A 13895-nucleotide genomic window follows, 5' to 3' on the forward strand; every position below is an offset into this window, starting at 1 on the left:
AGATGCCACTGGTGGGGATGAGCCACCCAACGACTGGGACTTAATAACACAGAGAAGTCCGTCGCTGAAAAGAAAAAAGAGGGAAAGGAAAATGCAGTGACGAGATCCCGAAGCACCACCTACTGACAGGACTCAAAAAGTCAAACAGACAGGTGACATAGTGTGCATGTATTTATTCCTAGCAAAAGATCACAGAGGGCTGTTACCTACGGCAACAGTCCTCCGCGTCTGTGAATATTAAAGTAGCCGCTTTCTACCGCCGCTCATCTGCACCTGCACCCAGTTATCCTTAAGTAATTGCCTCACCCAGGTAGCAGCTCTTCCTCTAATGAAATTTGGAAAGGTAATGTGGCGTCCTCCTCCCATGACTGGAGCCTGGAGGGCCTTCTTCTGCTTACGATCGGCGACAAAGACGGAAACACAACAGCAAAACAATCTGCGACCGAGACTCGTAAAGTTTTGGTTTTGTGGATGCAGACGCAGAAATGTATAACGAAGCCTCAAGCAAGGTAAAGTGTCACCTTGGTTTACAATCACAGGCTATTTTTAAAGATAATGTAAAAACCATAGAGAAACCGATTGGTTACCTGTTACTTTTGTCGTCCGTGAAATGGACAGCTACAGACTATAGCAGACAAACGCAGCTGATACCCAAACTCCATGGAGTAAATCAGTAAATAAGTTGTTTCTATCTATCTAGGTATCTTTCTATACGGCAATGCTTGACACACGTGGCAAAACAGCAATAGCAACATGTCGCATTGGCTGCTACTGCACATGAGCTCGCACAGAGGAGTATTGTGGAAAGCTGAGAGAGGAAATGTAAATGGAGCAAGCGGTAACCGAGGTTAATGTTTATTGAACTCCGCGGTGGTCATCCAGATGTCGTTACCAAACTGCATCAAGAGGAGACCAAGAAGAAGAACAAGGATTCGGAAGAGAGTTTCCGACAATGTACAGTAAACTGTGCATAATTGCTGTGAAGGAGAGACAGGAGGATGGGAAAAAGTGTCCTTGAATACATGGCACAGTTTATGAAAGAGCTGGAGAAAACACGGCTTTTTGACTGGACACAATGTCCTCTGAGGTAGAGGTAGAAAGACAAGCAGCGAGCCAGAGCACTTGTGGTGAAACGCTACTTACTTTAAGAGCAAGAGTCAATGATGAAAATGACCAAACAAAAGAAAGAACAGAAAAGTCTCTGCTGATGGAGAAAAGATCTGCATCTGGTGGAAACTCTGCCATGTTAGGTGAGGTGTTCTCCGAAATTATGTTACAGAGTGCTACTGGAACCACAATTGCCGCCCCTATGATTTAGATTGAAATTCTTCAGTAATCTCTTTGCTCAATTTTCAGACCCATAAAGCCAGAAATGTATCGTAGGAGGAGATGTCAATTGTATATTACACTTAGACCACTCAAACCCCACATGCGGAGCACTAAATAAGTCTGCTTGATACGTGAAAAATTTCCCCCAGACGTAATGGAATTATTGATGCTTGGAGACACAAAAACCCTCCATCCAGACACTATTAATTTTTCTCAACAGTGCACAAGCCCCATTCGAGAATCAATTTCTTATTTATGGTTAAAGAATGCTATCCCCTTGTGAATATATTGGGATATCAATTTCAGATCATAGCCTCATCTGCATGAAACTTTGTTTATCAAATAACAGATATCCGACATGCATTTGGAGTGAGTTTGTGCTCTTCAAAAGATTCTACAAAGAGCTCAACACCTGAGAGTCCACTGATAATATTTATTTTTTAAATGATGTCTTTGACAAATGAATTGCCAACAATCAATGAACAAGAAAATCTCAATATATGTTTCAGTAAAAGAAATGCGCAAACAATCGCATAGATGAGAAGTGGTGAGCTGGCGGGATGGTTTCACATCAAATTTTATAAAAACATTTCACAGAAAATGGCCCCTCACCCGAGTGAAATCCTAGCAGAAACATTTGAGTCAAGTCGTGACCACAGAGCAAGACAGAAGGTGTAATTTGAGTTTTACATACCAAGGGCAAGGTTCCCCTGAGGACTGAACCATATAGACCTGTAAGTTTGCTTTCAAGTGAGGCTTGATAAGGTCACGGACCCCAAGATTCATCCTAATCAGTCACGATTCACCCCAGGGCTACAACTCTCTGGTAGTTCACACACATTTTTTGCGGTTGGGATTGATGTATTTTGTTTGAATGTGATGTTGATTGCTTTGATTTGTGTAGTGATGCGTAAGTGCATATGTTGGAAAAGTGTAATAAAATGATTGTGCCCACACAAGTCATGTAAGCTTTTTTTTATCCTGGAAATATACTGCTGTGTTACAGCTTTTTTATATAGTCGATTTCAATCAAAGTTATAGTGATTCTAATTTTCTGATGGGCGAGGTTAATGTCTGAGAAACAGTTGATTAGATCTGTCAAAACAGTATTACTAACTCAAACAAACCAAAACATTTGTCAGTTGTTTGTTTTTTTTTGGGGGGGGGGTCCAATTATACTTCATCATATTGATAATTAGTAGAATGAGCTGTCACAAGCTCAGCAAAACTAAAAAATATATGAGAATTGATGCAGACAACTCAAAAGTTACTAATTGCTTTTGTATGCAGCAATGTATACAATTACGAGGAATTGGACAGAATAGGAAAAAGGGAATAAGATAAAAGATGAATGAAGTATATTGTTGACGCTGAGTAATTCCAGCTAATCACAGCTTTACTAGCTGTAAATAATATATGTAAATAATTCCCTGCTTCAGACATCCTTTGTTTGCAAAGAATCTGAGCAGGTATAAACATACATAATTTCCGAGCAGTTGCACTGAATATGTTTCCATTCAGCAAGCCCTTTCACGGCATTAATGCTCTCTCATGGGCTGCGAGCCCAGACAATACCAACTGTCCTACAGCGTTAACCAGAGCATTAGTAAATAGAGATACTCATTAACATCACTCATCACTGGTGCAGAATTAGTCTGAATGCTAATGCCTAGAGCTGGAGGATGGAGTGCTGATCTGCTGGGACTTCACAATCACTCACCCCTCTGAAGTTGCTCATGGCCTGGAAGTAGACGAGGTAGCTCTTGCGCGGATCCAGGGGACTGTTCCAGTAGCCGCTGTAAGTGTGATTGTCGCCCACAGTGAAGGGACTGGCCTCTGGCAGGCTGCTGGGTGGCAGCTCGGCCGTGTAGTAGTGCGGTGTGCCCCGGGCCTGGGCTTCGCCGTGGGACATGGGCAAAGGAAAACACTCCTGAAGCCCGAGCTCCCTCTTCACTTTCTTCACGGTTTCTTCTTCCACCACCACCTGGTATGTGCTGGACAACGGGATTATGTGAAAATTTAACACATTGTGTTAAGTACAGAAAAAATAATACTCCGATGTGTATATGTGAGGTGATTTCCTCACCTGACAGGTGCCCCTCTGCCTTGGGCAGGACGCAGCAGGACAGTGATTGTGCTCTCTGTCTCACTCAGGGGCGACGGCATGTCTCCGTAATCAAATGTGGGAGCTGAGGACGCACAGAAAAACACTGTGAGGTAACGTGTCAAAAATAATTAAGACACACACACACACACACACACAAACATACAAATGGCTTATTTTTAGACCGCCTTAATCCAGTTTAAAGTCTTTCGCTCTTCCTCCTTCCTTATAAAAGTGTTAAGACCCGCAATGTCTCATGAAACTGACGGACCATTTAATATTAGGAAAGAGCCATTCCTTTTCTCCACATAAATGGCAAACAGTGCTAATAGACCCATAGACCCATATCCAGCACACTGCTGGAATTTCCCTCCTAGTTGTCTTGGATACAAGTCCAATTAAAAGTCATGGCAGTGAGGCTAAATTGAATGGGTTTCTCATTTAAAAGGATTTAGCTAAAGTTGTGCTCCTCCCCGGAGATGTGGCAGCACATTTCTCTTTTATATCAGTAGTCAATTATTGAGGGGGAGGAGAGCAAACTATTCATGGGCAATTGATGATTATCATATGGAAAAAAAAAAGCGGTTTGCTGATACCGCGGCAGAAAAGAGCTGACATCAATTAAGGTGAGGCATTAAGGAAACCTGAATGTGCAGTTGTTGACATTAAAGGTCGGTTGCGGTTTGCAGAACTAAAAGAGGGTTTGATGCCAGCTGCCAGGAAGAGTCTGTTTGAGGGATGATCGGGTATCGGCGTTGTATCAGCCACGTTGCACGTGTCTGTATGCATATTTGTGTTTGAGTGTGTGCGTGTGTGTGTGTAGCTGAACTCTACTCTGCGGTGGGTATTGCTTGAAGATGCTGACAGTGGTAGCTGTTGAAGGTGTTCAGTGTTTGCTAGCTGTCAGTGCAGATTTGAGAGACGCTCAGTGTAAGTGAATGTTCTGCACCGTGGGCCAGTGGTGGAGGCTGAGGATGATCTGCAAAGACTTTTGGACTCTATCTGCGGTCGGGCTTCACGCCAGCGTTCTGTCTGACATACAGTAGAGCCAGTCAGCAGTGGTTGTGCACTTAATCTGTAATTAAGCAAACCGGGCCTCTCTCTGCAGAGATAGGGGCGGAAGGAGTCAGACAGGGTAAATGTGTGAGTGAGGCAGGGTGGGAGTGGCTGTGTTTTGCGTTCTTAAGAGGTGTAATCCCGTCCCTTAACAAGCACATCATTAAAAGGAGATAGAAACACAAAGGCTGGATTTCCATCACCAGTAATAAGCTCTGAGACTCTCCGAGGTGACATTCTGGTCCCAAGAATGCGCTGCATCTTTCTTTATACACAACACACATCTCCTCTGTGGCGTTTCTCTGCTTCCTACGAGTTAATTTATGTCCGGAGAACTGAGAGATGACAGTGTGTCAGAATTGTGGAGAGGCAATGGAGAATAGTTCTTACACTCTGGGAGCAGTACGCTTGCCTCTGAGAAAGAGGAAAGATACTGAGGTCAAGAGAGACAAAATCCGGATCCTAATTATAGCAGAGGGTGAAGTCTAGTGTTGTACCTGCATGCTGCATCGGTTATGGCACAGAGAGCAGCCCCTACACAGATGTAGCCTGTTTCCATTTCTGTTTTACCATTTATGGCAGCTTTTACACGCCCTCCTCCCTCGGTTAGTCAGTGTTGTTATACCTGAGATGTTGGTGGTGATCTCAGTCAGGGCGGTCTGGCCAAAGCCCTTGGCTGTACGGGCTCGGACGGAGATCAGGTAAGTAGTTCCAGGGTGGAGGTTGGAGAACATGTGGTAGGTCTCATTCTTCAGCTTTGACACTGTTCTCCGAGGTCCTGGGACATTGATTCCTGGATCAGATGACTCGATACTTTGGTAACTGATCTGTAACGATGAGAAGAGAAAAGAAAATAGAGGGTCTCGGAGTCATTTGGATTTTCATGCTTTGTTTTAATAAAGTAAGATTTTGGGGTATTCTACTGATTAGCAATTATGGCTCTGTCATAAGAAGTCACCTGAATGTTTGGTTGATATGATTCACGACACTCAAAAATAACTTTGCTTCTCCAAATCAGTGTGCTAATTGCTCATGTGGATTTATAGTTCAGATGAACATGACTTGATTGAAGTCATCGTCATAGTCACACTAAAAGATTTTTCAAAGCACTGTGAATTATTTTTTCTGACCAATTGATGCAGAGTTAAAGCCACAGATTAGGGACAACGGAGAGTAAAATGTGTATTCAAGTGTTTAAATCAATACTCTAATCAAGTGTTCGATTTGTTGTGCATGAGTGTCCTTTCAAAGTGAAATCTGTTCACTATTTTTCCTTCAAGAGGTGATTTGCCTCGCCTGCATGGTACTCTCATGAGAATTTCTATGAGAGTACCATGCGCTGGAGAGCTAAAGGAGTTGACCTTGCAGCAATCAGACAAGGGTGAGCATCTTAGAATATACGGCACATTAGAGCCGGAAAAGATTCACTTCACTGAGGGAATGAGCACACTCACATGTAGTACACACACATACACACGCACAAACCCAGGGTGCCACTCAAGCCAAATCAAAGGCTGTACTGATTACCATGAGCTTAATGCCTGCTCATGCCTCCTTGGTGTGAAGATAGAATTATGAGCCATCCAGAGTTTAAACACACACAGGCCCCTGTGTTTCCTCTACAAAGGCAGACATTTCAGAAGCCCGACAGTGCACAGAGCAGTGGGGAGGGCTTGCAGGACGGCATGGCGGTCGATGGGCTCAGGCAGTGGTCAATGGTTTAATCTGAGAGAGATGACAAGGATTTCTACAGCTCTGTATAAAGCTTTCACAGTCAGTTGAGGGAGATCCACACACTTAAAAAAGGAATCCAGTGCAGCCCACACTTTATATGTCAAACCACTAATCCTATTTAAAAACAGCCTTGAGGCGACATTGCAAGAGGGTCAAGGGAGAGAAGGCTAGGGGATAGGTAGACAGGCCTATGGCTACCTAAACACAGAAAGAGGGTATACAGTAAATTTAAAAAATCATTATCCACTAAATGGAGGTGAATGTGAATTTTTTTTACATAGTGGCGCTTCCCTCTATTTTATGGGATGGCACCAGCAATAAGTGCTTGGCCATATGCACAAGGTCAGTGAAACCGTGTTTCTAAGTTTACTACCTTTTTGTTCTTATAGGCACAGCACGCCTTGCGTTAAAGTGCTGGGTGAAGACGAAGAATATGAAGCAGGTTTTGCTGACTATGCATTAAGCACAGTGGCCCCAGAAATAATGGCTCACCAAAGCGACAGAAATGGGCATGAAATTAACAAAAGGAACAGGCACATTTCAACTCCAGCAAAATGCTAAAATGTAGTGTTGCTTGAGATTATTTTTGTGCTACCATAAATATTGAGTCCAAAGTTAATAATGGATTTTACCAAATTAACAAACAGTAGCAGCACCCAAAACCCTCTAGCTGACCAATACATCTGACCACAAGGTCTTTGGCTGTTCCGGAGCTTTATATCACATCACCCATCTTCCTCAGCAAATGGAGTCCAGTTGTCACAATGTTCAAATTTAAACTTATCTGTGCACTCAATGTACTTTTCTTTTTTTTCTTTTTTTGGTGAGGTTTTTAAAGATAAAACTTTTTCCGTCAGAAAAAGACAAATTGAGCTTCTACAACTAAGTGTTCACTAACTGCAACAGTAAGGCAGGTCCGTCGGGTTTTGGATTTGTCTGTGAACAAGGAGCTGAAAAATAATTCCAAAAAAGCACAAGAGCAAAATGGACTAAAAGTGTGTGTTTACCTGCTCCAACCTAAGCTACAGATAAAGACATGAATTTGCATATCGAGCTCATTAGCTATATAAGTAATTTGAACCAGTGTTTCTCCCCAGCATGGATCTCCGAGGTCAAAGTGCAGCATTAGCTAACTTTTTTGAGTGGGATTAAAGTTGAGGTTTAAAGAACCTTTTGAAATTTTGAAATTTCAAAAATTGTTCAATCAATTTATAGTTGCTCATTTGAAATAAGAAATTTGGGTGGGAGCAACCTTATCCTCTACACAAAATCCATGTTGCGTCGATCAAAGGCATCAATTAGTCCTCATTCTAAAAGCCTTTTCTATTGTAACATTTAAAAGTGAAAAAAGCTAACTTTCAGAAGCATTATGTTCAAATTAGAGTGTGTGACGTTACTTTTCCCCGTACCTTATAATAAAAAGACAAATTATCACCTTAGTGCGATCCAAGAACAATGCTGTTTATTTCTTTATTCATGCCATATTGATCATCAACTAGCGACTAGAAATGATAATAATGCTTTCATATTTGTCTAAAACCAAGCTCCCATTTCTTCAAAAAACACTGAGAATTTCAAGAGGTAAATGTGCCACAGTCAGTCTCTGTTAACTGCTGATGTGCTGTGTGAGAACAGAGGCCTTGACAGGTGTAGTGACAATAACCATTGTCACTACCCCCCCCCCCCCCCCCCTCTCTTTTCTTCCTGTCTTTAACAATTATTTGAGTGACACGACAGAGAAATTCAGTAGTGTCCCTCTGGGCTCACCTCGTATTGGGTAATAAGGCCGTTGGGCTCGACAGGCTCCTCCCACTTCAGAAAGATCATGTCATCCAGCGGGGTGAAGGTGAGCGTCTCCGGTGCTATGCCTCCTGGAACTAGAAGGAAATTGTCAGAACAAAAGTTTTTTCAGGGAAATTTAAGTGCTAATCCCACCGTGAGCCTCTCCTGTCAATATCACAGAAGCGAATGTCACAGTGGCTCAGAACAATGCACCGCATGAGACGCTCAGACAGCCAGAGAGCAGCGGGCTGAGGACATCAGATAAGGACACAGTTAATTCATGAACAGCATCACTTATGTAACCACAATGCAGAAAAGGGACAGAAACTATCACAAGGATATTATAATTTAAAATCACTCCTCTGTTAGATTTGAAATATTTGCTGGCAAACTTTTGTTTTTGAACAGCACTGAGGGGACAGTGAGTGTCTGAACATTCAACTACACACTGTGTTAACATTTTTTTTTTGGGCCATTCAGTAGCAGCTCCAGTCCCCATGGTGTGTGAGTGAGCTCTGTGCAGAGGGAGACAGTTATGTGAGATTCAGACCTGAGGCTAAAGTAGGAGCCAAACAGCTGAGTCGACTGTTATTTTTGAATTGAGTTAGTCTGCAGGACAGAGTTGCTTATTAAGGCTTTTGGCAAGAGCGTTCATAATTGACATGTACTGTATAGGTATATACAGATATAGTCATCTTTTATCACTTCAGAAAAACTCTATCTTGTTATATTTTTCTGTCATTCTCAGTATATATCTGTTTCTAAAAAAATCTCGTTTGTTTAGATTTTTTTTTTCATTGAAGAATAGATTTCTCCCTCAGTCGCCATGCAGACAATGTGCCACAGCACAAAGGAATAAAGGCAGATAAGAAATAAGAACAAAATCCTATCTCAGTGTTGCCAGAGTCTTGTGTTGTAACGTTTCTGTTATTTTCATCTGAAAATGAAATGGATCTTTTGTAATGCTGATTCGGCCTCAGTCAGAGGGTCATCCCCTCTGTTTTAATGTGTTGGCAGAACACAAAGGAGCTTGCAGAAGTGTCACTGCTTTTGAAATATTTGGCGAATTCACCACCTTTGGACCAAAACTGATTTATATGTGGTTATGGATTTAACCACTAATGATGCAGTAGATTTATGTTAACAAAAAACACAAATGCTTAAAAAAAAAAGGATAATGTCACAATATAGATCTGGTTCTGGGAAGTTTTCCGTCTGGATAGTCTCCTTTCTGACATTTACTATGGGAATAGTTAAACAATTTGAGGTATTCTGGTAGATATAAGTAATCCATGAGACCATGGTTTGATGTGACAATGATCTCTCTTTCTCTGTGGATAAAGAGTTGAAACAGTAGAGTGCACATGAAGCTGGAGGGCTGCATTGTCATTTTCCTAGTATAAAAAGAAAAAAAAAACATTAACATGACATGTGACAGGAGTTTCACTCCAGTAATGGAATTATTCAGACCCAGTACCACTATGTACAATTAATAAAATAAAATAAAAATGTGTCAAAGTCAATGCATTTTAAATCTGGCTAAAGCAATAGACGCATTATCATCAAAATGTCTTGAAGCACGATTAGCTTTTAATGTAATAGTACTTTTCGGCAGAAAATTGTAAGCCTGTGACTGAAATTTTTACATTTTATATATTTATATATTAAATAAAGATTACAATGTAATATCAAAACTGACGTATCCGTCCTGAAGTGGGATTTTAATGTAGTTTAGTTCTGTGGTGTTCTACCTGAGGGTCGGGGGCCCCTCCAAAGGGTCACAAGTTATATCTGAATGGTAGTGAATTGATTAATCGAGGGCATGGAGGAAGAAGAAAAAAATATTCACATGAATTTTTAAGGATTATTCTCAATTTTTATTTTATTTTTAATATTGCATGCAGAGTATAACCTCTTGGGTCAAATAATTTAAATGAACCATCTGAGAAGTTTAGAGGGGAAATCACTTAGCCGGAACTACTAACAGTTTGTAGACATCGGAGAAGGGGCCCGGAGTAAACACAGGGTATTTTTTCTTAATAAGGGGTCATAAGCCAAAAAACTGGGTTTAATCAGCAATGATTCGTATTTCATTTGCTTATCATATGATCTTATATAATATCTTTATTTGAAGTGTAACTCGCAATTATAGGTGCCAAATAAATGTTAAATAAAGTCAAGTTGAAGAAGTATAAAATTGAAATACTCAAGTAGGCTAGCTAGAAAATTGAACTGAAGAACAGCGCTTGAGAAAATGCTTGACAATGTGTGGTGGAGACATTGTACTTGCACCACGGATCCACAGCACAAAGTGCTTTCAGTTCTGCCCTCTGTTTCAGTCTTTTCGCTAACTTCCTGCGGGACTTACTGTCCTCCTCGGTCTGGAAGGTGACTTCTCTGCCCTCTTTCTTCCCCTCTGGATTGGCCAGTGACAGGCGGACGTGGATGCCGTGGTAAGGTGGCAGATCACGCAGCGTGAAGCGGGAGGCGTTGTGTTCCACTGCCAGACACTCACGCACGGTGGTGTTGTGGCCGCCGCCCCCTCCCGCCGTGGTGTAACGGTGGCACAGGGACACTGAGTAGGTGTGGCAGCGTGTCAGGTTGAACGCCAAATTCTCCCACTGCAGGGACAACTGCCTGGACTGGATATCTGTGGCTGTGAGGCCCCGCAGTGCACGCATGGGCTCTGGGAGGGAGTAGGAGAGTTTCAAGGGGGGAAAAAAACAGAAGATGAAATTGAGGAATAAAGGAAGCCGAAATAAAACAAAAGACATGTCATGTCGTTAGAAAAATCCTGAAGGCAGGGTGATCAATTTTAGAAAATGAATACACAGGTAACAGGTAAGGTTTATGATAAAATATTTGACTTTAGACAGAAAACCCAGCAAATTACAGTATAACTGATGTCCCACGTCTACATTGGACGTTTTTCACTCGTTCCCCTCCTACGTGCAGCCATAATGCCCCACCACAACTGTTTGCTGCCAGCATAACCCTCCCACATCCCAATGGCAGAGCAGGAACTGATGCCAATTGCGCTAATTAATCGGACAGGCTGCGGGTTGCCATCTCACTCCCACCAGCCCCCGCCTCCATGTCGAAAAAGCAAATTGACTGTCCAGTAGTTATACTACTTCTTTTCCCTGAGGTTTAATACACACACACACACACACACACAAATGGCAGTGTTATACAAGGGCATTCACTTCCGCTGGTCACTTTTACTGCTGGGTCATCTCAGTGGCCTGTCTCGCATATTTTTAGAAGACACCGAGTTAATTCTGGTCATTGCCGGGTTAACCCCCCGACTCTCTCTGACTCGGAGCAGAAGAGCAACACCTCTGTCTTTGATATCCTCCTCCAATGCAGTGGCTGGCTGAACGATACAGAGAGCCTCTATCCACAGGGGCACAGACCAGCCAGTGTTGAGGAGGAGGTCTGACACTGAGGAGAGGCTGAGTTAAGCCAAGGACATCCTCGGTATTAATGGGGGCATTTATCGGTGGCCACTATTAACACAATCGATGCCTTTTAGTCAAGCAATATGCTACATAGTGTATTGTATGGATTTATTCTTTTAATAGGGCATGTTGAGTAATGGGCCAGGGAGGCAGGGAATGACTGCAGAGATACGGGGTACAGAGAGAGATCCGTGGAGTTTGCTGTTACTGCCCAAGGTCTTCATTCCGTCACCGACTCGTACACTCAGTGGGATTCTCACTGCAGCACAGATTAGTGAAGGGAACTTTAATAAGGTGGCTAATGCGTCACTGAGCAGGAACTAATGCACTAAAACAAGAATTATCTAAGAAAATGGATTTGAAAGGTGCTTTGTAGTTGGGAAAGGACACATAAAAACCGAGATATGCACATTTGCTGTATAAAATACGATTATTCCGTCCTATCCCTTTGTTACTCTCTCTGTCCGTCTCTTTCCCTCTCCCTTCGCTCTCTCTATCTCTTTTATGTGTGCACGTTCAAACACACGTATATTTAAACATGTTAACATTATCCGACATTACAGCCCCACGACCAATTTCTTATGTGCTTATTACCGCCTGCGGTAGAGCAGCACTTTTAAAGTAAAATTTTATGACACTTCCAGTCTTTGCAGAAGGCCTCTGCAGTCACCAGTCATCTCTTTTCATTTGCTGCCTGGCATCTCACACGAGATGGAAATACGAGCAGGGCATTAATCCGAACCTCATCCAGAGAAATGTGACGGCAGATAAATGGGTGGGCTCAGTAATCACAGAGTAGTAGACTGCACCCAGCAAGAAATATTAATGTTACATTGTTCAGTGTGAATGAGGATTGTCTTAATGGTGCAATTGATAGTCTGCACCGTCTGAGAGCTAAATAAAGAGAGGCATTTAACCGCTGAGTTAATGAAAGCAAAGCTGAAGAGGCCACAGTGTGCTCATTGTGGGTTTCCTCAAAGTGGACATTTGTGCCAGTCCCTTTTCCCTTGCCTCGTCTTATTTGTCTGTATGCCATGGGCACCCATTCTCTGGCACCCTGTGGCATGAAAACTGCAGCCGCCCCAACATGGCAAAAAGCCCAGAGCACCATGTTGATCCTCGGAGACTGGAAGTCAGAGTGGATGTGACAGGTTCTGGTTTATTATCTCCCCTAGAACTATGACATCGGACAGCAGCAGCATAGTGCTGCGCAGAGGGGATCTGGACTGACTGTGTCAGACGGGAAAAACAAATTCATATGGACATGCGGACCTTTATTCACGCGCAAGCGGGAAAAAAACACAGTAGTACACATGAATCCAAACACCCTCAATGAGCACATATAGGGAATTGGGGCTCGAAACGGAAAGACATGATGAACGACGTGCCGAGAAAGGCAAAGCACTTGTGTTCCGAACGTGTCTAATTTTAGTCGGGCTCCAGTGTTGGCTCCCTCTAACATGCCGAGAGCATCACAGGCAGGGCCCCGCCAGAAGGTTCAGTGACCCAGCAGCAGGTGGAAGCCCATTAACGTGGTTTGGGGACCACCTGCAGTACAAATGCTGGCCTCTCCTCTGTGATTTCCTTGAGGGGCTTCAAGCTGTGCTAATGCACCGTGCTGATAATCACAGCAATGGCTCATCAAGCACACCTGGATGGCCACCGGAGCCAGGCGGAGACCATGTTCACATTCACGGCCATTAGTTTTACAGCACCCGCGCGAGGACGGCGCGGCGCCGCGGCGCTGCGAACGTGTACAGTGGCGCCGGGCTCGCCAACGTGCTTGGGAAGGAGGGAGATATTCAGCATGACCACGGAAGAGTGAGATTAGTCACGGTGGCCGGACACGGCTTTGAGAGAGGAAATTCTCTTTCCTTCCAAATACAAAGGGGGTACAAACAACCCCTTCTGTTCCATAGATAAATGCCACCTCCGTGAAATCGCCAATGCAACCCTCCATCTATTTTTTTTCCTTCCGTGCTTTTAATGAGGCCAACAGCGAATGGGGGCGGCGATCGGGGTTCAGTGGTGGAATGCGGGGTCGGTGAGGGTGGTGCAGACCAGATGGCGAGGAGGTTGGGTCAGGGGAGCTCCGGGAACAAGGTGGTGAATAGAGTTTCCCAGAGGTTCACAGAGGTGAGATGCACCGGTCGGAAGAGGCTGCAGCTCACTGTAGAAGTGCATTACACATCAACCGCGCCCCAGTAAGAACTGTGAACACTGATAAAATCACACAGGAGTCAAGAAAAGATGTTTTAAAATCAAATTCAATCATCATTAACTCTCAGCTTTGTAGCCACCTCAAAGAAAAAAAAAGGACATACAGGCAAAAATGTATTTCACCTGTATTTCCTCTGTGTTGAACTAGCACTGCATCTAAATGCCCCGTTTAACAGCTCAGCAAACACGGCAATATTACTTATCCCCAC

General features: G+C 43.2%; 1 protein-coding gene across 4 annotated transcripts in view; it reads right to left on the reverse strand.

Annotated features, from left to right (window-relative positions):
* The window catches only part of ptprub (protein tyrosine phosphatase receptor type Ub), a 142328-nt gene that overhangs the window by 35033 nt on the left and 93400 nt on the right, over window positions 1-13895 (reverse strand). For all 4 annotated transcript variants that reach the window (XM_047332399.1, XM_047332392.1, XM_047332382.1 and 1 more), the window contains exons 8-12: window positions 10374-10691; window positions 7991-8100; window positions 5115-5316; window positions 3416-3518; window positions 3050-3323 (exon numbers count right to left, since the gene is read on the reverse strand). In XM_047332399.1, coding sequence (XP_047188355.1) covers window positions 3050-3323; window positions 3416-3518; window positions 5115-5316; window positions 7991-8100; window positions 10374-10691 — 1007 coding nt within the window. The remainder of the gene's footprint in view (window positions 1-3049; window positions 3324-3415; window positions 3519-5114; window positions 5317-7990; window positions 8101-10373; window positions 10692-13895) is intronic.

This window comes from Scophthalmus maximus, chromosome 1 (genome assembly GCF_022379125.1).
Source record: "Scophthalmus maximus strain ysfricsl-2021 chromosome 1, ASM2237912v1, whole genome shotgun sequence".
NCBI lineage: Eukaryota > Metazoa > Chordata > Actinopteri > Pleuronectiformes > Scophthalmidae > Scophthalmus > Scophthalmus maximus.